Source organism: Carassius carassius, chromosome 27 (genome assembly GCF_963082965.1).
Source record: "Carassius carassius chromosome 27, fCarCar2.1, whole genome shotgun sequence".
Taxonomy (NCBI): Eukaryota; Metazoa; Chordata; class Actinopteri; order Cypriniformes; family Cyprinidae; genus Carassius; species Carassius carassius.
The window spans coordinates 25,759,766-25,785,150 of record NC_081781.1 but is presented as its reverse complement, the minus strand read 5'-3'; the positions used below and the strand labels follow the sequence as shown (position 1 = coordinate 25,785,150).

Below are 25,385 nucleotides of genomic sequence, written 5' to 3'. Positions count from 1 at the left end.
GCTTCTGAATCAGCTACTATAAGTATGTTTTGTTATTATTTTAAGTATTTGCTATTGAGTATTGACTGTTCAAATGCAGAGTTTTGTGCATTGTGTGTGTGAGAGAGAGAGAGAGAGAGAGAGAGAGAGAAAGGGTTCAGTTGTCTTAACCGTCTGTGGCTTGTGAAGTGCAAACACATATGGGCTTCATCACTGTGTCTGTCACATGAGTCTGTTACTCTTTCTGGCTTGAACTAATGGTAAAACTAAGGACATTATTAACTGTCTTTACATTTATTTTGAAAGATGAAGCTTACAATTATATGGAAAAGGTTATATGGTGTTTATATGGTGTTCGGCCAATCACAATGCACTAGGTGCACAATCAGAGCAGAATGCACTTGTTGGAACGAGAGACTTTATAGAAAACAACATGTTTGAGAGAGGCAGGGATAGAGGACCTACAATAATGGACAGTATTTGAAAAATAATGTGTTTTTGGAACATTAAAGCATGTGTTCGTATTATTTCCTGCGTATTTGTTTGATCGTCTCTCGCTCTCTCTCTCTCTCTCTCTTTCTCTCTCGCCGAGAAAGTGTCACGGTGGTTGGCTTGTACTATTTTTCTCTAAAAGAGTGTTGTTGTTGTTGTTGTTAACTACATATTCCCATTTATTTGTGCTAAGCATCCTTATTTCTACTTTGACTTTGTTGAATGTCTGTTATTGTTAAGTTTTGTTTTTCTTTTCTCAACATATTCTGTTACCAACACAGTTACACTCCCAACTCGTCATATATTGACGCTTGGTCAGGACACATTGGCGTCGCTATTTGACCCACAGGGTACTCCTTTAGTGTCATTTTTTTACGTGCAGGGTCCTCCATTGCTTTAAATAAGAAACATATTATTGTATATATGTTGGGGTGTGATTTTTCAATGTAAACAGTCACAACTATTTTATTTATATGAAACTATTTACACATTTATGAGCAGGCAACCCAACCCATGCCCCTAAACCTACCATTTGTCAATAAAACACAATATATAACAGTCAAATACAACTACCGTCATAATTTATTAAAAATAATATTTATATTCCAAGTCTTTTGAGGCTAAATGTTTAATTTGTGAGAGGAATAGACGCGATCCCCATTTCAGTCCACCGTGAAGCTCTTCCAGTGTGGTGTCTCTGTGTGCAAATTAAAAATGGCAGGCAGAAGAAGCCTTACATCAGCCATTGGCTCTTGTGTGTCTTGTGACCGATTATGTAATGCTGTTGTGAAATGCCATTGGCTCTTGTGTCTCGTGACCGATTGCGTCATGTTATGGGAGTATCTTTTTGAATGAGATGTGATGTGATGTCAGCGCATTAACAGAGCAGGATCATTTTATTTCACAGTTTTACCTTTTTTATTGTATTTTTTATCAAATAAATGCTGCTTTGCTAAGAGACTTCATGAAAAAAAAACATTTAAAAATCATAATGCTTCTAAACTTTTGACAAGTACTGTATCTCTCACTCTCTTTCTCTCTCTGTTTCATACACCATCTCAAACTTCCCTAGGGTGCAATTTACCTCCATTTGAAGAAGTTAATTTTATCTGATGAAAGACATTTGACAACACTTTCCAACCCATGAGTAGAAAATCCATCAAATGAATAACACTTGTACACTGACACATACACATGCACACTGGTATTCATATTATTATGGGGAAATTCCACATACATAATGATTTTTTACTGTATAAATGGTATTTTCTACCACTTTACCCTACCCCTACCCCTAAACCTACCCCTCATAAATATAAAATAATAATAATAATGAATACCAGGAACAGACACACACACACACACACACACCGCGTCTAAAAGGCAGAGGGGGAGGTGTTGCTTCAATTTATAACAACGTTTACAGGATTTCTCAGAGGGCAGGCTTCAAGTATAACTCGTTTGAAGTAATGGTGCTTCATATAACATTATCCAGAGAAACAAATGTTAATGATAAATCCCCTGTTATGTTTGTACTGGCTACTGTATACAGGGCACCAGGGCACCATACAGACTTTATTAAAGAGTTTGGTGATTTTACATCCGAGTTAGTTCTGGCTGCAGATGAAGTTTTAATAGTTGGTGATTTTAACATCCATGTTGATAATGAAAAAGATGCATTGGGATCAGCATTTATAGACATTCTGAACTCTATTGGGGTTAGACAACATGTTTCAGGACCTACTGATTGTCAAAATCATACTCTAGATTAAATACTGTCACATGGAATTGATGTTGATAGTGTTGAAATTATGCAGCCAAGTAATGATATCTCAGATCATTATTTAGTTTTGTGCAAACTTCATATAGCCAAAATTGTAAATTCTACTTCTTGTTACAAGTATGGAAGAACCATCACTTCTACCACAAAAGACTGCTTTTTAAGTTATCTTCCTGATGTATCCAAATTCCTTAGCATATCCAAAACCTCAGAACAACTTGATGATGTAACAGAAACTATGGGCTCTCTCTTTTCTAGCACTTTAAATACAGTTGCTCCTCTACGCTTAAGGAAGGTTAAGGAAAACAGTTTGACACCATGGTATAATGAGCATACTTGCACCCTAAAGAGAGCAGCCCGAAAAATGGAGCGCAGCTGGAGGAAAACAAAACTAGAGGTATTTCGTATTGCTTGGCGGGAAAGTAACCTATCCTACAGAAAAACATTAAAAACTGCTAGATCCGATTACTTTTATTCTCTTTTAGAAGAAAACAAACATAACCCCAGGTATTTATTCAATACAGTGGCTAAATTAACGAAAAATAAAGCCTCAACAAGTGTTGACATTTCCCAACACCACAGCAGTAATGACTTTATGAACTACTTTACTTCTAAAATTGATACTATTAGAGATAAAATTGCAACCATTCAGCCGTCAGCTACAGTATCGCATCAGACAGTGCACTATAGACCCCCTGAGGAACAGTTCCACTCATTCTCTACTATAGGAGAGGAATAATTGTATAAACTTGTTAAATCATCTAAACCAACAACATGTATGTTAGACCCTATACCATCTAAGCTCCTAAAAGAGGTGCTTCCTGAAGTCATAGATCCTCTTCTGACTATTATTAATTCCTCATTGTCATTAGGATATGTCCCCAAAAACTTCAAACTGGCTGTTATTAAGCCTCTCATCAAAAAAACACAACTTGACCCCAAAGAACTAGTTAATTATAGACCAATCTTAAATCTCCCTTTTCTGTCCAAGATACTAGAAAAGATGGTATCCTCACAATTATATTCCTTCTTAGAGAAAAATGGTATATGTGAGGATTTCCAGTCAGGATTTAGACCGTATCATAATACTGAGACTGCTCTCCGTAAGAGTTCTTACTAGAACCAGAAGGTATGACCAGATTTTAAAATATTGGTTATTACTTATAAAGCCCTGAATGGTTTAGCACCTCAGTATTTGAATGAGCTCTGTTTACATTATAATCCTCTATGTCCGCTACGTTCTCAAAACTCAGGCAATTTGATAATACCTAGAATATCAAAATCAACTGCGGGCAGCAGATCATTTTCCTATTTTGCACCTAAACTCTGGAATAACCTACCTAACATTTTTCGGGAGGCAGACACACTCTTGCAGTTTAAATCTAGATTAAAGACCGATCTCTTTAACCTGGCTTACACATAACATACTAATATGCTTTTAATATCCAAATCCGTTAAAGGATTTTTAGGCTGCATTAATTAGGTAAACCGGAACCGGGAACACTTCACATAACACCCTATGTACTTGCTAGAATCATTAGAAGAATGGCATCTACGCTAATATTTGTCTGTTTCTCTCTTATTCCGAGGTCACCGTAGCCACCAGATCCAGTACGTATCCAGACCAGATGGTGGATCAGCACCTAGAAAGGACCTCTACTGCCCTGAAAGACAGCAGAGAGCCTAGAGCTAGAACTAGAGCCCCAGATACAGATCCCCTGTAAAGACCTTGTCTCAGAGGACCACCAGGACAAGACCACAGGAAACAGATGATTCTTCTGCACAATCTGACTTTGCTGCAGCCTGGAATTGAACTACTGGTTTCGTCTGGTCAGAGGAGAACTGGCCCCCCAACTGAGCCTGGTTTCTCCCAAGGTTTTTTTCTCCATTCTGTCACCGATGGAGTTTCGGTTCCTGACCGCTGTCGCCTCTGGCTTGCTTAGTTGGGGTCACTTCATCTACAGCGATATCGTTGACTTGCAAATAAATGCAGAGACACTATTTAACTGAACAGAGATGACATCACTGAATTCAATGATGAACTGCCTTTAACTATCATTTTGCATTATTGACACACTGTTTTCCTAATGAATGTTGTTCAGTTGCTTTGACGCAATGTATTTTGTTTAAAGCGCTATATAAATAAAGGTGACTTGACACACACACACACAATCTTTCAACATCCAAGTCTGTTGTTCCATACTGACTGAGTGATATAAAGTGATTATATAGCTATATAAGCCGCTACGGAAGCACACACCTGAGATCCTGACTTTGTGCATGGATTTAAACAGCATTATTTAATTACCATTACCAATGCAAATTGTCCCTTAAAGCTATCAGTATGACTCCCCTCTCATAGACAGGCAGCCAGACATTTAAGATTGTCTAAAAAAGCCTGTTCAAATCAATCAATAAATAAGCAAGCAAGCAACCAAGCATGTATGTAAAAGGGTTATTCCTACCATGCTATATATTTGTATTATTGTGTTGTATTATAACCAAAGTTTTCAAATAAATAAATATAAATAATAATAATAAATAAATTGGCCAAAGCATATTTAAATGTAAATTGAATTATAGAAAGTATAGATAGTTCCTTAATTAACAAGCATATACATGCTTTTAAGTTACAGAGCTCAAAAGCTTCTTTAAAACATGATTCAAAAACATGACTGATGATGCTCATGGTACAGTGAAAATTATTTTTGCCGATTTGAATACTACCGGATTATTGTCATTTCAGAAAAAAAAAATATTAAGAATTAATAAAAAGCTCTGCAAAAGAGACAACAACAAGGGCCTCTCTTTTTCTGTCACTCTCTCTCTTTCTCTCTCTCTGGTGTACATCCCAAGTGCCCTCCAGGCCTGGCATCAGTTATATTGGACCTGCTGGACAAGGGTCCAATGTGCCATATGTGTCCTTAGGCCTATTCCCTCATTGGCGTGGCCACCTTTAAGAGGCCATTCCCCAAAGAATATGTCAGTATAAGCACACAGCATTTAGCAGTCAGTACCGTATTTTCCGGACTATAAGTCGCACTTTTTCATAGTTTGGCTAGTCCTGCGACTTATAGTCAGGTGCAACTTATTTATCAAAATGAATTTGACTTGAACCGAGAGAAATGAACCAAGAGAAAACGTTACCGTCTACAGCCGTGAGAGGGCGCTCTATGCTGCTCTGTGCTCCTGTAGGCTACACTGAGCAGCATAGAGTGCCCTCTCGTGGCTGTAGACGGTAATGTTTTCTCTTGGTTCTTGGTTCTAAATAAATGCGACTTATAGTCGAGTGCGACTTATATATGTTTTTTTCCTCATCATGACGTATTTTTGGACTGATGCGACTTATACTCAGGTGCGACTTATAGTCCGAAAAATACAGTACTTAGTATTCTCCTCTAATGTCCTACAATGTCCTGTAGGCTCACTAGTGTCACTAGGGAGTAACTGTTGAGTTGAGAACAAGGCTACATGTACTGTAGACATCGAAAGAAAAGGAACTAATGACAGATCATCATCAGTTGGCTTTTTGAAACCATTAATATTACCAGATGATAACTATGCCCATGTGGCTGATTAAAAGAAATCACAGCTAACCTTTTAGTTCATATTGTTACCATTATCTAGCCAACAGTTAATAATTTTTTATAAAAAAAAAAAAAATCTGTGAATTGGGAGAAAGTAAATTTTGAGTAAAATATATATTATTTTTTTTGTGTATGAGTATGAGCATGTGTGAAAATTCTCGCTTGACTGGTTACCTCTCTTGCACACCAACTCACCTTCCAGTAACCCTCTGATTACGGAATACCGCTACATTAAAACTCATTAGTTACAATCACATGCTGCATGTCCCTGCTGCTGTCTGCAGAATGAAGACAGATCACTACCTCTCTTCTACAGCCCTCTCTAACACATTCTAAACCACACTGTTTATACAGTAGTTAACTTTAAACAGAATATGCAATGGTCTTTGGTCTATGTTTCTGGATTGACTCTTATGCTTATTTGTGCTTAAAAAATGGCCAAACCTTAATAGTTTCTAGCTCTAAATTTGGTTTATAAGCAAGGTTTATAAGCATAGACACTTATCCAGGGACATATCCTACTACGTCAGGATAAGGTTCATGAGTTGTCATGCTGAATCCATACATTGTGTACTGGAATCTATAATCTCCCTTCATAATTTTAAAGGATTGCTTTATGAGGAAATGATTTGTCTACAGTGCGGACATATTAACCTGTGGGCTGCCCTGGCCTGTCTGAATCTTGAAGGTTTGAGTTTCTGGGCTGGCAGACAGTATTGTGAGAGAGCAACGGTGTCATTGGGGGAGACAGTGTGGCGTCTTGAGCCGTGAAAGATCTTTCCTATGGGGTGTGTAGTAGGATAACTAAGAAGAGGACATTGTTTTATGTCCTCTGTGTGTCACTACTCTCCAGAACCCAAATCGAGTGAATGAGAAACTAATATGTGTGTGTGTGTGTGTAATCTAAAAAAGTCTTATTACCAAAGTAAGGCTGATATTATTTTTTATTTTATTTTATTTTGTGAAACACGATACAAATACTAATAACATTTCTGAACTCATCTATGAAAATGGAAACATGTTTTACTGTTACATGTGCACAAACTCCATTAAAAGCACTCCAAAACCACCAAAAACTGTCTCAGGTTACGTATCTAACCATAGTTCCCTGAGTAGGGAACGAGACACTGCGTCCTCTAGGGGGCGCTTTGGGGAACACCTCGTCATGACCCGTGTCTGAAGCATACATTGAAAAAACAACAACTTGTTGGCTGGCGACAGCCTCCGACGTCACTACCGGTGCTACTATAAATCAGCACCGGGAGAGCACGTCATTATCTTCTTCGTCTGAAGCTTGCGTCCGAAGCATGGCAGGGAGCTAGAGGATGCAGTGTCTCGTTCCCTACTCAGGGAACTTTGGTTATATACGTAACCTGAGACAGTTCCCTTTCGAGGGAACTTCGAACTTTGGGGAACAGTATACCCACGCCGCCATGCTGAGGGGAGTGCAGGCCAGAATCATGGTGAGCACTAAGTACCAACTCTACCATTTCCATGGGAGTTGCCCCTGGGACGTTAGACGGCTGTCTGTGACAGTACCCCTTACGGCCGAAAGGCCTAAGCTACATACCCAACTTAATTGTTAGGGCCTCGGCCCAGGGTAGAGCTGAAGGCTTGGAATCAGGAAAGATTCCTTTAAAGGGATACGGCTAAGAACCTAGCATTTGTACCAAGTCTTGCCTGTCACACAGGGGCTACAGCTAGCTTACGCATAAGCTTGTTGAAAGAGCTGTCTCGACAGTTCTCTAGTAGCAACACCCTGTTTAGATAGGTATCCGAGGATACATAGGTGGAGTGGCGCCCAAGATGAACGGGGCTTTTACCAACTCAATAAAGGGAAAGAAGCTGGAGCGCTCTGGGGAAAAAACAGAGAACTCAGTCTCATACGAGAGGAGAACTCCGGGCTCAGAGTAGCGCGCTCATAGGCGACCCTTTTTTTGGAAAAGGGGAGCGCTGCTAAATTACCACGAGAATCACCGAAATAGCCCCTCATGTTGAGGGAAGCGATGCTTGAGGTGTATAAACAAATACACACTGGCTGAATGGAGCCCAATGAACCAAGGTCTAATCATCTCAAGAAAGGGAACGAAGCGTAGTGCGGAAAGCATTTTCTTTCCTCCCGATGTCTGCTAGGTTCACCCACAGATGTCTCTCCGCTGCCACCATAGCCGCCATAGTCCTGCCCATGGCGGAGGCGGCCTGCTTGGTAGCACGGAGAGAGATCCGTGGTGCGGTGCAGCTCAGCTACCTGATCAGAAAAAGGCCCCTGCCTCTATCCAGGTCTCTTAGCAGATCAGTCTGATATGCTTGAAGCACCAGCATTGTGCTGTAATAAAGCCACAACCTGACCTGCTACTGTGTATGCCTTGCCATTTAAGCAAGATTATTTTCTGAAGGGGCTTAAATGGCAAGGAGGGAGATTAAGAGAGGATGTTTCCCCTGCAGAAAGAAAAAAATTTCACAGATAAAAAATATTTATAAATTATTTATAAAAATTTTAGCTCTTTTTACAAGGGGCATTCCCTCCTAGCCACTTTCGCGCATCACCTCGATGTCGGCAGATTACTTTCATGCCGAAACCGATGGATGCGAGAAGAAAACGGCATCTTTCATTTCTTTTTAAATCTCTGTATGGAGATCATGCACAAATGAAAGGCTCCCCTGAGCTGGAGGGCTATGGTCAAAAGTTAATTTTCGCTCAATAACCTCCAACAGCTCTACATACGCAGGGCAGGAGAATTGAGAAGGCTCAGCCTCAGCTTCTTCACCATCCTCAAATATCTCCTGCTTTTCCTGGGTAAAAACCCAGCAGAGCACTAACCTCAGTATCAGAAAGTGTTAAAGATATAACATCATCCTCCCGAGGCTCTCTCTCGTCCACTGCCCTTTTTTTTTTTTACGAGCGCGAAAGGGAAACTCTTTAAACCATTCAGACAGATCCACCTGTATTCTCACGAGCTCACAGATCCTGAACCGCGGGAAGCAGATGGCTGCCTTTTTTTCCCCTTTTCTTTCAGAAGAGAGACGAACGAGAGCGGAGCTTTTTCCATTGAAAAAACGCTCACAGTGCACGCAGATTGCCTCCTCAAAGACATCGCGTGCGTGCTCTTCACCCAAACAAATGACGCAAAGATCGCGTGTGTCATCGGTTGTCAAATAATGCCGACACGGATGCACACATCATCTAAACGCTTGCTAGTAGTCGCCATGATACACAGAGAAAGATCGCCCTTACCGGTTCTTTCAGATGCACGCTTCAAACAAAACAGTCAGTGAAGATGATGAAGATTTATAGTCGCGCCGGTAGTGATGTCGGAGGCTGTCGCCGGCCAACAAGTTGGTGTTTTTTCAATGTATGCTTCAGACACGGGTCACGACGAGGTGTTCCCCAAAGCGCCCCCTAGAGGACGCAGTTCGAAGTTCTCTCGAAAGGGAACAGAAGGTTCATAATGGGCATTTTCTGCTATAAGCATGTACATGCTTTCTCCAAGGTACGGAGGCAGAGGGAACAATCATTTTGGATGTGACCACTAGTTTGGTGAGAAACATAATGTGGTAGGATAATGGAGAGAGATCATGTGATTTGTAAGTAAATGGTTAAATTCTATGGACATGTCACAAATTTTTCCACAATGAAGAAATGAGACAGAGAAGATTACAGCGGTGTTGGATTCATATTGTGCTTCAGTGTTAATAAGCTGACTAAATTGTGCAGCGTTAATAAGTTGACTGGAAATTAATTTGTTTTGTGCCCGTAAACACTAAAGTAACTTAGTGTTCTTCCTTGGTCAACACAATAGATTTCTGGAACAAGTGAATTAAATGGCATTTGCCCTGTTAGGCTTTTGAAGTTGTGATTACCTTCAGTGATTATACAGTGTTGCTTTCCCAAAAATTTTGTTAAACATAGCTGTCGAGTTGCATTTAAAAAGTTCAATTTCTTGTTGCTTCGGTTTTAATTTTAGAAAATAGTTTATTATTCTATTTTATTAGAATATACACTGAACAAAATTATAAACGCAACACTTTTGTTTTTGCCTCCATTTTTTCATGAGCTGAACTCAAAGATCTAAGACTTTTTCTATGTACACAAAAGGCCTATTTCTCTCAAATATTGTTCACAAATCTGTCTATATCTGTGTTAGTGAGCACTTCTCCTTTGCCGAGTTTATCCATTCAAGTTCAAGTTCAAGTTAGTTTATTTCTAGAGCACATTTACTTCCGGTTTTAGCCGACCAAAGTGCTGTACAGTAAACACAACAAAATACATAATGACCCAACAACATCACTATCAACAGTCAAATATGGTGCATTAAAAGATAAATTCAAGTAAATTACACATTAAAAGCTAATCCAAACAAATATGTTTTTAGCGCTGTTTTAAACTCAGATAAAGTGGAAGCCATTTTAAGATGAATAGGAAGATTGTTCCATAGAGTGGGGCCCACCACTTCAAAAGCTCTATTTCCCCTCTTTTTCAAGCGGGTTCTAGGAATACGAAGGAGGGATTTGTTTCTTGATCTCAGTTCTCAATTTGAAGTATATGGGTGGAGTCAATCTGATAAATAAGATGGTGCAAGGTTATTTAAGGATTTAATGTCTGGCAGATGGCAGACAGCGTGTATGGCGCCGTGTGGGTGAGCGGTTTGCTGATGTCAAGGTTGTGGATTGAGTGGCCCATGATGGCGGTGGGGTTATGGTATGGACAGGCATATGTCATGGACAACAAACACAGGTGCATTTTATTGATGGCATTTTGAATGCACAGATATACCGTGACAAGATCCTGAGGCCCATTGTTGTGCCATTCATCCATGACCATCACCTCATGTTGCAGTGTTATCGTAAAGACAGCGAAACCGGAGATTATGGCTTGTGACATCGTAGAATGTGCTGTTATCTCCGCCTACTGGAAACTTCAGGCTTTTGAATGGCCAACATGGCTTCACAGTTAAGATTATAAAGCCACCTGTTGGCTTGGCATGCTCTTGACAGTGGTTCATAGCATGCTTTCACGTTTTCATGTGGACGGAGATTTTGTATTTTTTTTTAAACCGAAGAAGGAAAAACACCTGTGTATGTGTGGACATGGCCTAAGTAGTGAGGTCAGTGAAAATGTTGGCATGAAAAAAAAGAAAAAGAAAAATGACTGACTACAAAATCCAGACCAGCAAAACAAATGTTTATTGTCGAGTCCAGAACCCTGAGAGTCTTTTTATGCATTATTTAATTATTCTTATCAGTCTGCTATGACGACCAAGGTAGAACACGTTTGTATTCTGTTGACTTTTATGTGATCTTGTCATAGAAAGGTGCCATTAACTTATTGCAGGCACAACCCCCCCCCCCCCCCACCATAAGTGATTGCTTGTTTATTTGAAAAACAACCCCAGCACTGAACTTTAACCACTACAACCACCTCAGTGGTTTACTACAACCATATATATCAGAGAGGACTTTGAACATAGTCCCTCACTACCAGATATTTTGCTGCTGAAATTTTGAAATGAACATCCATTGTCTCCCCACTATCAGCTAAATAATTGAGTAGATAAGAAGCTAAGTATTTATCTAACCCTCAACTTCACCCAAGACCTTGAGTTCATAAAGACTCAGAAGAGAATACACAGGAGGTTTTGCGGGCTTTCTGAGAGTTGTGTGGTGGATGACAGTCAGTCCTGTTCGCCTTCTGCCCTGCTGAAAGTCATCACATCAAAGATGAGATCATAGTCGGTGTTTAGGCACGATGCGATGCCCCCTCCCTTCAACCCGTTTTGCTAGTAGGGTTTGCATGAGCCAGGCGCAGAGCTCTGATAGGTCCATGTGTTCCTAACGAACTGTCTCCCCTTTTGCTGTCCCTTCCCCTCACGTTCTCTCGCCCCCTGCATTTCAATGAAATGCATAGCATCAGCATGACAGGCCATCTGGAAATCAAATACAACCACAGTCTTTTACAACAATGCTAAGATCCACAATGGCAGACCTGTGGCGTTAGCAAATTAGCTGCCGAGTTTTAATCTACTACTTTGGTGTCAATGCTTTTAGGTTTCTGTTCATTGTGCAATAATTTTTACACACTGCAAGTAATAGAAAGCTTGACAGGATTGAGCTTAGGGGATTTTTTTTTTCTGAAATACAACCAAGTCAGAATATACCCTCCCTGTTTTGAGTGGCTATTAGCGCGGCAGAATGATTTCAGAATCAAATGTGGATTCAGCGAGCATAAAGAGTCACTCATCCAATACAAATCCTCTTCTCAGTCGTGTGAGAGAGACAGAGTGCTTTTCGATATGATACTCAAAGCACGTGTTGGGAAAACATTGCAATAGATGCTCAGAGATGTTTGGAGCTATTCTGGTACAGCGTGGAATGATCTGTCAGGGGCTATACATCACTCTTTCTATTAGCTGTGTGTGTGCATGTGGGTTTGAGTATAGGAGTGCGCACATTCAATACATGAACGTCTGCTTATGCATATTTGCACGCACATGTTCTGCATGCATCCGATTTGTGCTTTAAGCCATAAAGACGTACAGAGAGCCTTCTGTTGTGAGAGACAGTGGCCGTTGGCTGTTAGAGTGGGACAAACAGAAGCAGACTGCATCGCATTTACTCACAGACAACCCATCCAAAACCCTTTCATCACTGCAGAGGATGAACACACACATGGTGTAACTTGGTGCATCAGATTCCTTTTTTCAAGTAACAAGTAATGCTGGTAAGTGACAAATAAACCTCTACATACCCTTAGAAATAAGGGGAATACTTTAGGTGCACAAGCATTGTAGCAGTTGTTGTGAGCATAATGGCCTTTGTAGTGTACTGTATGGCATGCTTCTCAGTACTGTTCAGAGTGTGACATAGGATTCTTTCAGCCCAGTTATTTAATGGGATATTGGCAGACATATTAGTCTGCTTGTCATAATGCACATAATGATAATAAAAAATCCTATTTGTAAACCTTTAAAAAGTATTGTGAATTAAAATCTTAAAACTAATGGGCCTTTTTATAATGAATAAATTTTTTATAGCTATGCTAACCATTGAATCATTTATTCAAACAATATGTTTAGAATGGCTGATTCATTTAAATGTTAATTTAAATTATGAACTGATCATTGAATCATTCACACAAATTATTAATTCAAAACTAGAATCATTCAGGAATGAAAGACTTCAGTATTGATTTGATACACACAAATATAGCTTTAGCTGTATTTGGAACTATTTTCTTTGCCAGAAACAGAAAAAAAAGCACGCTCATTATTAACTTCTCTCAAGATGTGTTTTTTTGAGTTACAGACTGGATAATGTCAGCTTGCATATCGCTAAACAATAATTACGATATTATCGCACACCCCTAGTATACATTTTGAGTAAATAAATAAATAAATAAATCATTTTTCTTACCAGTAAATAACAAAGTTTTTACAAAACTTTGCATGTGTTTGTGTCTGATGCTGTGCTATTGCTGCCATTACACAAGAGTATGTGTGAGTGCATCTGTGTTCATGTGAGTCGAAATGCGATCTCCTCACCACTGGCACATCAATAAGTCACTGAATAATCTATGATCTTGCTTCTCGTCATTGATCCAGCCCATCGATCAGGCCTTGAATGCTTTATTCTCCTTCAAGAGCTCTGTAGTCTAAAATTGGCTCTTAAATTTTTTTTCTCAGTCTCACCGTTCATTTTCAGAGAATTTGCAATATCTTTTGCTCAGCAGTCAAGAAAATACTCTTTTTTTTTGTCCCTTTACAGCTGTTATAGTTCTGAAGAACTCAGAGACACTCTGCTATGCACCGATACACAAGAGATGCAAGACAAGAGCATCTCTTAAACTCGAAAGGCTGTCATACGCCAAAGCATCAGTAAGGATCCCGATTGCGTTTATGCAAGTGTGTGCAAAATATTGGATTTAAATATCATTATGGATTTGTGTGGGTGCACAGAGCTATCATCCCTCCTACACTGTGTTTGGTGATATGGAAATTGCAGGAAGTGACACCATGTCTTCTGAATGTCCTAACACTAATTCCTTCACAGTCTGAGGCCAGATTACTCAGCGTTCATGCCTTTAAGACACAATAAATTGCACATATATGCCTTTTAATGAAACTGTATGAAGCTTTTCAAATTCACTAGCCACTAATGACAGGTTTGCATTTCACAATAAGCAGTCTTTTGACAGCATTATTTAGAGGGTGGAGTTGGAGTTACCAGTTGGAGTTACCATGGGGGCAATTGACACATTCCAAGAGCATCACATCAAATGATACTTTTATAACATTTCAGACCCTGCATTCAACAATCTGAGTAAATATTTATTTCTACAGGTTTATTTCTACAGGTACCTGTATATTAGTAAATATTTTACATTAAAGGACTGCTCACAATAAGACGGATGTTCAGTAATTGAAATCGGTACAATAAATATATTAATTTGAATGATTGCCTGTTAATGCAGTTACAGAATCCCTTTTCCATTACACTGCAACAATATGTTAAATTGTTCTTACAAGTGTATTTTTGGTCACAAGCCCAGAGCCACCATTGTTACATAAAACTGTTACTTGGTGGCACTCACAAATAGACTATTTTGCAAAAATCAGACACAAATTGAATGCATGTAGAACATGTGCATGTGCGAAAGCAATTCAGTAAATTATTTTCTGGTAATTTCACTACAAATTCCAGTTCAACATCCTTCAATGAGTGTAGCCAATTCAATTTAAATTAACACTCAATAATTGAAATTCTGAATTTATATTCAACCCTGCTGTACATTTGTGTGAATTGTTTGTATGTGTCAGCTCAAAAGAGGTTACCAGGTGATTTGCAGCAACAATAAAAGCACATATGTGTGCTATTACAATTGTATGATAGAAAGAGAAGAAGAAAGAAAGATGAAGACATAGATGACAAGGATGGGGGTGGTTAGTGAGGAGGTCAGTCACCAATAATATTATCCAGCTCACAGCGCTAAACGGACAAGACAGCGGTTTGAGTGTGTGAGTCACATCCTACCCCAGAACCATCTCTGGAATCGTTTCCTCTTCGCTGGGCTGAGCTCATTGAGGAGACAGAGCCTACCCAAACTGACCTCCACAATGACCTGAACCTCCAGCTTCCCTGGCATGACTGTCATGCTATTGCTATCACATTCTTCTCAAAGAACACCTCAGAATTAATCATCATGACAGATATTTTCTTCCACAGAACAGAAGAAAGGTGGATGGACAGAGGAGACCCATAAAAGAGAACAAGACATTGTAAAGCACAAACATTGTTAACATCAAAACTTAGAAACCAGCTAGCTAGTGAGATCTGCTACTTTATACGTTCACATGTATTTATATAGCAGATGCTTTTGTTCAAAATGACTTGCAAATGAAGAATACAGCTAAAGCGATTAATCTTCAATATGAGATATTCTGCAACACAAAGTTCCGAACCTGCTAAGAAAGTACAAGCAAGAGCAAAGAGGAAACTGAAAGACTGTGAGAGCTTGTACATTATCAGGATTGATGGTGTTCATGAATGAGTTTTTTGAAGGTTGCAAAAGCCTTGGGTGTTCAGGTTGTAGTTTTAGTACAAAATTTCATATTTCACTCAGTGTCTAACAACCAATTAAACTAACTTTAATTTTGGGCTCTTCTTTTTCTGTTTTTTGTTTGGTACAACAGTAACCATTAGCTACATTTCAATGTTTCTGAACAGAAGACATCCAGGGAAGAGAATCAAGTCAGCAATGGATAAGGTCAGGATTTCAGTAGAAAGCTGGATGATACAAGTGGAGCGCAGAGGAATAATTAGAGAACATCATTTGGCCTCCGTCGTAGAGTTACACTAAAGGGGATAGACAAAGTTAAGGTCAAAAGAGGAGCAGTCTCAATAGGGATCTTTATCTATGGCCTTTAACCTTATTTGCTGTTCTTCCTTGAACACTTGTGAAAGGCAAATAATGCACACTGGGCACTATTCCTTGAGTCTAGCTAGTTCACCCCACCACTTGCTCTAAATTTAGACCATTATCACAAAATAGCAATCTATAATTACAAGAAATACTTCTATGACAAGTATTAATAGGGGCAGTTACTGCAACTCTGTCAGTACTTGGCAGGACTCTTCATTTCACAAAGACTGGGAATGGTTTGATTTAACCAGGTCACTTATGTTGAAAGCATCCAAAATCCTTGTTATGATCCACCCTTGCAGGTTCTCCACATGCAGCCATTTAATCAAATTCCATACTGTCTAGTAATCAGGATTAAAAAAACTCATATAAGATTTAAATCCTCCTTCATATAATCATATTTTGGCTGATTAAACTCTTTATAGGAGTTGAAATATTCAATTATGTTTACTGTTTTTTTCAGCATTTGTTTATGCAAAGTAGATAATAGCATGATCGAAGACATAACTTCACATCAAACAGACACGATACCCAGTTTTGCACAAACCTGGCTACAAACCTCAAAAACAACAACTCTGGTATACCAAAAAGTGGCTTACCAGTTTAGAAACTGTTACTTTCTGAGTTTGTAACATGATTATTATTATTATTACAGCAGCTTTGCACCCCTCTTGGACAGCCGTCTTATGTCGCCTGTGGAACCCCACCAAATCCCACCTCAATATCTTCACACTACATTTTAGCCACCCTATTTAGCCTTTTCGGCTAGGCCTCCAGTAGAGATAAGAGAATTACCAAAAGTAGAATGGTAGGAAATACTTCCTGAGGAACATGATAAAGTGACATCAATTGAAACCAATAATAAAGTCACATTTGAACCCGACTTCTTAACAAAACCACTACATCCTAATGTTGAACAGGAAAACACAATAAAGGCATGCAAATTTTATCAGCCAGAGTAGTAAATCTTAAACACACACACACAAAAAAAGAGCTGCTTTTTTTCTAATGACCAACTAATGATCAGGGCAGCTAATGAGCAGAGAATGGTCTCAATGCCACACTCACCTAGTGTACCCTAGATAATTAGTTACACACTGACAACCATATTGTTTTTCGATTGGAAGCCATCAAGGAACTAAAACTGGCTTGTGAAACTTCACACTAAGATTTTAAAGGTCTTGCACTTAAGTTACAAACATGAATGCAGTTATGGTGTCTTCAATAACTCAAACATCATAAAAATAACTAAATAAATAAACTCCAATTAGTAACAAAATATCACAAGTTGTCATAATGAACTGTCACAAAAGACAAAGTAATGCATTGATTGCACTGAAAGACCTAAAAACCATAGCACCATAAACTAAATATGGTACGTCACTTTTGATTTTATTGAATAGGTCAGATCACAATTCAACTTTTTTACCCTCTTTAGCCTCAGTCTCCAGAATACATTCCCACTGTTCACAGATTGCCAGATGCATGGAAAAATGGCATAATGTCTTAAATTAACAGTTCCAATCTAACTGGCTGGTTTCTACACAATTTTCAGATGCAGAGTCCAGATGCACTGGATTTTCTAAATAATTTATAAGGTTCAAAGGAAGCACTTCTCCCTACATCTGCCAAGATTTCTGGCATTAAATCTTTAAAACAGCAGACTGAAACAACTGGTCTATAGGCCAAAATCCAAGCAGATTCTAAAATATTAGCGTACCTTTAAACATGCACTAAAAATAAATTTCCACTTATTTTGGTTTGTGATTGTTAAATAAGAGGCTAGCATACTTTTCCCATATGGGTTATTCAAATAATGTCTGCATACAAACGATTCAAATAATGTCTGCATACAAACGTCTGCCAAGTTTTATGGTGAATGACAGCCTACTTGGTCAAAATGTTTTTTGTGTGTCATGTTTCTCAGTAAATACAGTACTAGTGTTGTCAAAAGACCCGGTACTTCGGTACCAAGTCAGTACTAAAAAAATTTAAATGTGACGGTACCAGGTTTCTTTAAGTACCGGTAGTACCGAGGTCCCGTTCAAACCCGGTTCAAGCGCTATGATTTCCGCGAAGCAGAAAACGAGGACAGTCATGGAATTTGTCAAAGTTAGCATAAATTAATCAAAACAAATCTCCATATGGACCAGTATCTGTAAATGTTAAGCCGCAAAAGTTGTTTGAAATATGAATCGGTGTTCTGCGCGTCTCTGTGTGTTCTCTCTCCATCAAGCGATCTGAACTTTTCAGTTCATCTCAATAGACGCACAGCGCACCTGTATTTGATGCTCTGTAACTCTTTGTGAAGGCGCACGACTCACCGTCGCTTTACTGATAGCGCTGTTTCTCACACATGCAAAGAGAGAGAGAGCAAGAGTCTTACCACGCTGAATCGACACGCTATATGTAAACTATTCTTTGTTGTCTTCTCCTGTCAAAATAATGGAGTTCATTTAGAATTATTCATATTCATTTTCAAACAAGCAGAAGACATACCGGTTTCTCCGGTAGTGGGCGGAGCTAATGCGCAAATGGCAATTTCATTGGCTGGCGCTGATCTCTTACCGTCCCTGTTTTGATTTCACCAAATCATTTTGACCGAACGCAGACAACGTGATTAATATTCATGAACCCACCAGCTCATCAATTCATAGTGCATTGTATATACATTAGTATGATAGTAGAATTAGTAGTAGTATTATCTTTTAATAATAATTAATATGATCTATTACTATTTTTTTTACAGAAACCCTCAATGACCAAAAATATCTTAAGCATCACCACCAGTCTTAAGTTCAGTTAAAATGACAAATATGCATTCATTAGGCCTAAAAGTTAATTTTTACATAAAGGCATTGTGCTAGAAATATTACTATTATTTAGTAAAATGTATGTGATACTGCTACTGTTGAAAAAAATTATAAAACTTTATTTTTTAAAGAAATAAATCACAATATTTCTTCCATGTTTTAATTTTAATAGCAAATCCCCTTTATTTACCAAAAATAAAATTATAAATTCATAAATTAAAAGACAAATTAAATTTGGGTGAAACTTGTTTACTGTTTTTCATAATTATATAACTTGTAGAAAAACTTTAAACACAATTGTAATTAACTATAAAGAATGTCATTGGTTTTATTTGTATTGCTAAAAGGTTATTTTTTTTTAATTAGCATATTTTTGCGTTTTGCTTTGGTACCGAAATAGGTACCAAGAACCGTGGATTTTCACTGGTATCGGTACCGAATACTGAAATTTTGGTACCGTGACAACACTATACAGTACATACTGTATATATGAAAGAGCTTTCAGACAAATCTGAATTCAACAATAACTGATGTCCACCTACTTCCTGCCAATTCCTCAAAGCAAATGTTGCAGATTTTGTAAAAATAAACACTGCCCAGTTTCTAGTACCAATACCCTGATCAAACTTTGTATTCAATCACTGCATAACTGTGCCAACAAATGCAAATCCATGGCTGTAACATGTGTGATTGTTAAACTGGCTGAAAATGGAGATATAATCTTAAATTGATTTATTAATTTATTTTTTGACAGAAAATGTGTCGACAAACCACTTTCTACTCATTTTTGTTGTGTTCCCTTTACAACCTTGTTGTATATGTCATTCAGATATTCCTGTTTAAGTGGGTGGTTCTTGGCCAGAATAATTTGCAGACAAGATGTGGAACAGACTCTTTGGAACAGACCAATGTTCAAAAGTCTGGCAATGTGAGACTACACACACCTCCATTCATGAAGGCGCAAGCAGTCATCTTGTTTTTCTTGAAGTCGATTAAACACTCCAATCTGAACTGCTTTCTTGCTGCTCTTTAAGTTTCCTTTCACTTTAAATGATGTTTTATAGGGCTGCTCCGATCCCGATCGGCCGATCATTATGCGCATCTCGTCAGTAAAGCCGGTTCTCTAATCAGCGGTAAATTCCCTCAGGTGCGTGATTTCACATAGAGCAGCTGTTACTACACAGAGCCGTTGTTAACTGAGAAGATGCACAAATAAACGCTGAAAATGAAGTGGATTTGCGCATCTTCTCAGTTAACAATGGCTCCGTGTAGTAACAGCTGCACGGATCGTGCACGGCCGATCGTGATCGGAGCAGCCCTAATGTTTTATTAACAAGATTCGGGAGGAGCGCATCAGATACTTAGCCTAATCAACACAGGTGGACCATAATCAAGTAATCAATCCCATAGTAATAATATCGCTGACTTACCTCTATCCATTGACGGTTTATCAGCATCCCTCCCCAACCCCATCTCCTCACTTTGAGTTCACTTCATAAATAGATGGGGAAGGGGGTACTCTAGGTTCGGGCCATTCCCGAGCTCTGAGCCCTTCCCCGGACAGCACGCCAAATATACATACCATACCGCAGCTTATTATATGTAAGCATGAACTCGTGAAACCTCTGATAACTTCAGGGGACAATAAGTCATATCCTGCAGCAGTCCATGGTCTTAACCAGGCATGGGCAAGGTTTAAATGATAACATAAAGTCCCATAAGTGCTACTAAAAACAAACATGATATATTTTCTCTAATTTCTTTCAGATGCACTCGGTGCGTGATTTATAGGCATGTCATTCAATACTAAATAAACATCACATTTTGGTGTGCAATGTTTTAGATGTCACAATAAACAGTAAGTTTATTGGCTGTGTCTAGGCATCTGTGTCTAGGCATCTAGGCTGTGTAACAAATTTGCTATCTGAACTGATGCAATGAAAATGTAGAGTGTTAGCTTGAATAAAGCTCCTGACAAGATCACAACTGAAGGAGAAGAAAGTTTTGAAAGCTCTCTAGTCTGATCAAGTTCTCTGTTTCTTTGTTGAGCTTTAAATGGTTCTCCGTAAAAGCGCGCAATATGAAGGCATTTGATCAGCTGCATGGATAGCGTAAGAAGCAGGACGTATTTCTGCAGGGTGTAAGGGATTTTTGAACATCCAAGACAGAATTTGCATCATGGATGGGGCAGTTATCAGCAGGGGTGTGTTCTAATGAATAAACATCACTTTTCAGATAATTAAGAGACGTTTTTTTAAATATTCTCTTTTCAGCTCCATGAGCATAATTACATAGGATTGTAATGGCAATTAGTTAGCGATGACTCTGATGTCCAGGGAATTGAGTGACTGCCAAACCATTAGCAAAAAAAAAAAAAAAAACTAAAAACTAAAATAACCTCTATTATAACCATCAGAGTCAAAGACTGCCATTGATTTGCTGTCTAAGGCCAAAATGGAGGACATAGAAATGTGTGTGTGTGTGTGTGTGTGTGTGTGTGTGTGTGTGTGTGTGTGTGTTTGAGTGTACATGTCTCCCAATGAGAACTCTAAATCATGGGGTATTTTGTTTAACTGGCCTTCCAGTTCAAAACACAGCTGTCCACAGCAGCAGATTGCTTCTAATGTTTATGGTATATTTTTTGTTGATATAAAGACATAATTACAAGGAATTATGGATAATATTCCTGAAAGTAAAAAAGTGAGACATTGACAAATGTGAAAAAAAACAAACAATGGATGGACTCGCTTTAAAAATAATTGATAACATGCCAGAGAAATTTAAGACAAACTATTGCAATTTACTTAAAATTATGTCTTTTAGTCCATGTCTTTGAATATCTCTTGGTAGTGTACGTGTACTGTCGCTGCCTTTGAAAAGATACTAATTATACTTGAGCACGTCTTATATCAAAAAAAATATTATAATTTTTTTGCACTGTCCACATAACATAAGCCATGCTCAAGTATAATTAGTATCTTTTAAAAGGCAGCGACAGAACGACCACTGACTCTCTTTCTTTGTGTGTGTGTGTGTGTGTGTGTGTGTGTTTATGTGTAGTGGGTCTGTCTCCTGACAGTGTCTTTTTCATTTTCATCCCTGGCAGAGCTCAGCATCCCATCCCAGAGGACAGAGGAGGTCTTCAAACAGGGAAGTGAAAGAGAAAGATCCGTTTCCTTTTCTCAATCCCAATCACTGTTGCTTCACTGAAATTCAGTTAACTCTAACACAGCTGAGCAGTCTAAGCCCCCATTCTTTAGACACACATACACAAAGTATTTTCCTGCTCAGACCAAGGTTTATAGTTTTGCATGTCAGTTATTCTGTATACTTTTTTCAAATTAATTTTGAATTACTCATTTTCATATATTTAATAATTTTGAAAATGACAAATTAAAAACAGTGCAAAATTATTATTATTATTATTATTATTATTATTTCAGTTTGCAATGTTAACCCAATGATATGCCATGTGTGCTTCCCTAATTACAATCAAACCATGTCTGCACCTGACTGGATATCCAGTTCCATCCTGACAGAAGAAACATCTACAAGGATTTCTTAAAGATTGTCACAGAGTGCTCTGATGATTTTGAAGAAGTGTGGCCACCAGGGCATCGTAATGTATGTGGGTGGCTCATGAAGTCAAAATGTGAAAGGACATGTTTAAAAAGTTCGGAAACAAATAAGGAAATCAACACCACTGGAGTCAAAAAAAAAAAAAAAAAAACATCCTCAAGACACCTAGATCAAGGCGAGTTGGAAACACTTCCCCAAAACAAAAAAAATATGCAGAGATAATGTTGTATCCATGAGGGTGAAGGAAGTCAGAATCCACACACACACAGATGGAGGAAGAAGGACAGGGACAGAGGGGTAGAATCTCATTAGGTCTGGAATGTGTGCGTGTGTGAGTGGTGACGACCTGACAGAATCAGATTAGCGATGCACACACTCTCTCCTCCTGTCACCCCCATCTGCTGTAGCACTGCCGATAGCATAGTGGGGAAACTCTGAACTACGTAAATGGAGTCAAGCTTAATAACCAGCCTCATTCGTAGTTCAATTATAAATTAATGCCCATACAAACACATGGACATACTGGCACCCCATCACATTCAAACTCACAATATGCAAATATAAAAATCTTGAAGTTCTCCCCCAAGTAAGTTGATCAGCCAGTAAAGTTAATTGTTAAGGCTTGTGAGACCTCTGTCATATATCTGTTTCTGAGACCTCTGCCATATATCTGTAACACCTCAAAGCAGGCGGGAGAAGGGAGGAACTCACCATGGCCACCTCGCAGGGGGGCAGGGGAGCGGTAGATGGCAACAGGAGGCAGGTGATGCCGTGCTCCTGCTGGGTGATGGTGGTGCTGGATCTCAGAATGTGAGAATGTGGAGGATGAGAGGACGACAGTGTTATCAGGGTTTGAGCCCCATGCGGTGCCAAACATGCACCCTATGGCCAGGGGTAGTATGCGGGCAAGCCACAGGCAATATCGGGTCTCAAAATGGGGGCGCATAGTTATCGCCCCCCTCCTCGCTGCAAGAGTAGACAGCTTTCAGCAGGCAGAATGGATAGAGAAACAGGTAAGCAGGACCTGATGTCCGTTAAGATCCCATGGTAGAGAATGCAAGCACTCTCTTTGAAGGAAATCCAAAACAAAATCCCAGGACAAGACTTTTTCTGTCAGCGAAGAAACGGGAGTCCTGAGAGAGTTCACAAATATAGTTATTCCTCAGTTTCAGCAGATGTTATTTATCAGCTGCTCTTCTGAGATGGAGATTTAAGGAGCTGTGTATCCCAGGTTGACCCAGCTCACCTCCTGAGGAGAAAGAGCGAGGCACGGAGTCAATGGGTGGTGACCGGCAACCTGCGCCACTGCTTTGGATCATCTGTCTCGTGACCACACTCCAATGGTGCTGCTCTTCTTCTCCCCAACTGAGGCAAAGAGGCGCTCACTTACTCTCTCCAATGCTGCATCCGCTCAACGCAGCTAATGAAGCAAAAGTCTTGACTGAGATCCGAGCCCCCTTTCCAACACTCACTGAGCAAGAAACAGAAACAGAACAGAGACTCTCCAGCAGAGAGGATTGAAAGAGAAGCTGGCAGAGAGGAGAGAGAAAGGAGCGAGGGGGGGATGGATGGGGAGGCTTGACTCAGGTGAAACTAAACAGAGACGATGGGATGGATGTGGAAGAGGAGGCGGGAGCTGCTCAGATGTGGGCCAGCCCTATGCAAATCGCTCCACAGCGCCGAGCAAATCAGGAGGGCTGTCTGCCTCTGCAGAGGAGTGAGCTGCCTTTGAGTCACGAGGAGGAGAGAACACGCAAGAGAGGGAGCTGCAAACGACAGCGGGAAGAAGCCAGAGAGCGAGAAGAGTGTGAGAGCGCGAGATAGAGTGCAAGGAAAGTGAGAGAACCCAGGAGAAAGCGAGAGATTCCTTTCAGGCAGCGATAGAATCAAATTTCTTGCAGCAGGTTGGTGATAAGGATGTCATCTGAGCTGAGAGATCTGCTCCATATTTCGGATGGGGTTGAAATCCCATATCCCACATGGTGAGAGAGATTCAAAATATGTATAATGTTTCACCGATCTACAGTTTTTGCCCGATGCAAATAAATGTTGTGGCTTCAGCTGACAATGTTGCTTTCAGGTCATCAAGGAATGATCATATTTATTAGGTGAAAGCACTAGAACACTAAAGTGCCAACATGAACTTGTATTTATGAGCGGGAACAATGGATTTTTTTTTCAAATCTGACTTTGGGAGTGTTTCAATCATTATAAAAACTACTGGTTTTCAGTCAAAAGTTTTAAACATTAATTGTACAATTCAGCTTGTATGCATTTTGTGTGCTGTTGGTAGAGCATAGCTGTAAAACTTCTCCAAAATACTCCAACTCATTTAGTTTTTTTTTTTTATAGCTGATGAGAGTATGACCAGTTTCAACTATGTTTCTTCACATCATTCTATGAGTCAATAATGAGAAATAATGTTAAATTCATAGATGGAGCATCAATTCCACACCTAAAATGCATATTTTGCTTTTCCGTGTAGCAAACGCAAGTTTGAAAATTAGATATATTTGTTAGAGTTCTGGGGTGGGCTTAAGAATTATGCTATAACCCCATTTTTGATTTGTGAAGATTTAACTACTATTACAGAATGACATAACATAGACTTCTTCATGGCTAGTGTTTGCATGTGCTATTTCATTTCTACCTACTTGTTCTAAAGATCTGTGTACCATTGTTGAATGCTACTGTTTTTGGCAGTTGACAACATTTCTGACAGATAATACAATGATATTTCTGAGCAGTTTCACTTACTGAATGTGCTATTCTCTCAGTAATAATCTGTCCATGGGCCTTTTTTGATTACTGTCAGTTTATGCAGTGTTGCCAAACATTGCTATAAAAACAAATTAAAAACAAAAATTAAATGAAAAATAAATCACATTTATTTCTAATCTTTTGCAAACTATAAGATAAGATAAAGACATCACTGACCCTAAACTGCAACTTCCCACTTTGTTTAACTTCATAGACTGTCAAATTAAGTGGAAAAGACAAGTCCGAAAACACGTATAATAGCTGGATCTGGCAACATTTGGCTGCACCTGAGCCCTCTCTCACAACTCACTCAAGACTTGTACACACAGCATCTGGCAATTGTCATTTATTATTATTTATTATTATTATTATTATTATTTTTTTTAATGAATCATTCAGAGAACTTTTTTTTTTCCAGACATGAAAAATTTTCAGAGGTCTGGACCTTGGTCACCTCACTGCTGGCTACAAGCCTGCGT

At 39.1% G+C, this 25,385-nt stretch overlaps 1 protein-coding gene across 20 annotated transcripts in view; it reads right to left on the bottom strand.

Moving 5' to 3' along the window:
* The window catches only part of nrxn3b (neurexin 3b), a 366,662-nt gene that overhangs the window by 106,294 nt on the left and 234,983 nt on the right, over positions 1–25,385 (bottom strand). The window contains exon 1 of one of the 20 annotated variants that reach the window (XM_059513260.1): positions 22,858–23,739. The exons of 18 other annotated variants lie outside the window; for them this stretch is intronic. In XM_059513260.1, coding sequence (XP_059369243.1) covers positions 22,858–23,092 — 235 coding nt within the window. In that variant the 5' untranslated portion in view covers positions 23,093–23,739. Of the gene's footprint in view, positions 1–22,857; positions 23,740–25,385 lie in introns of those variants that run through there. One more of the 20 variants, XM_059513259.1, reaches the window with a different exon arrangement.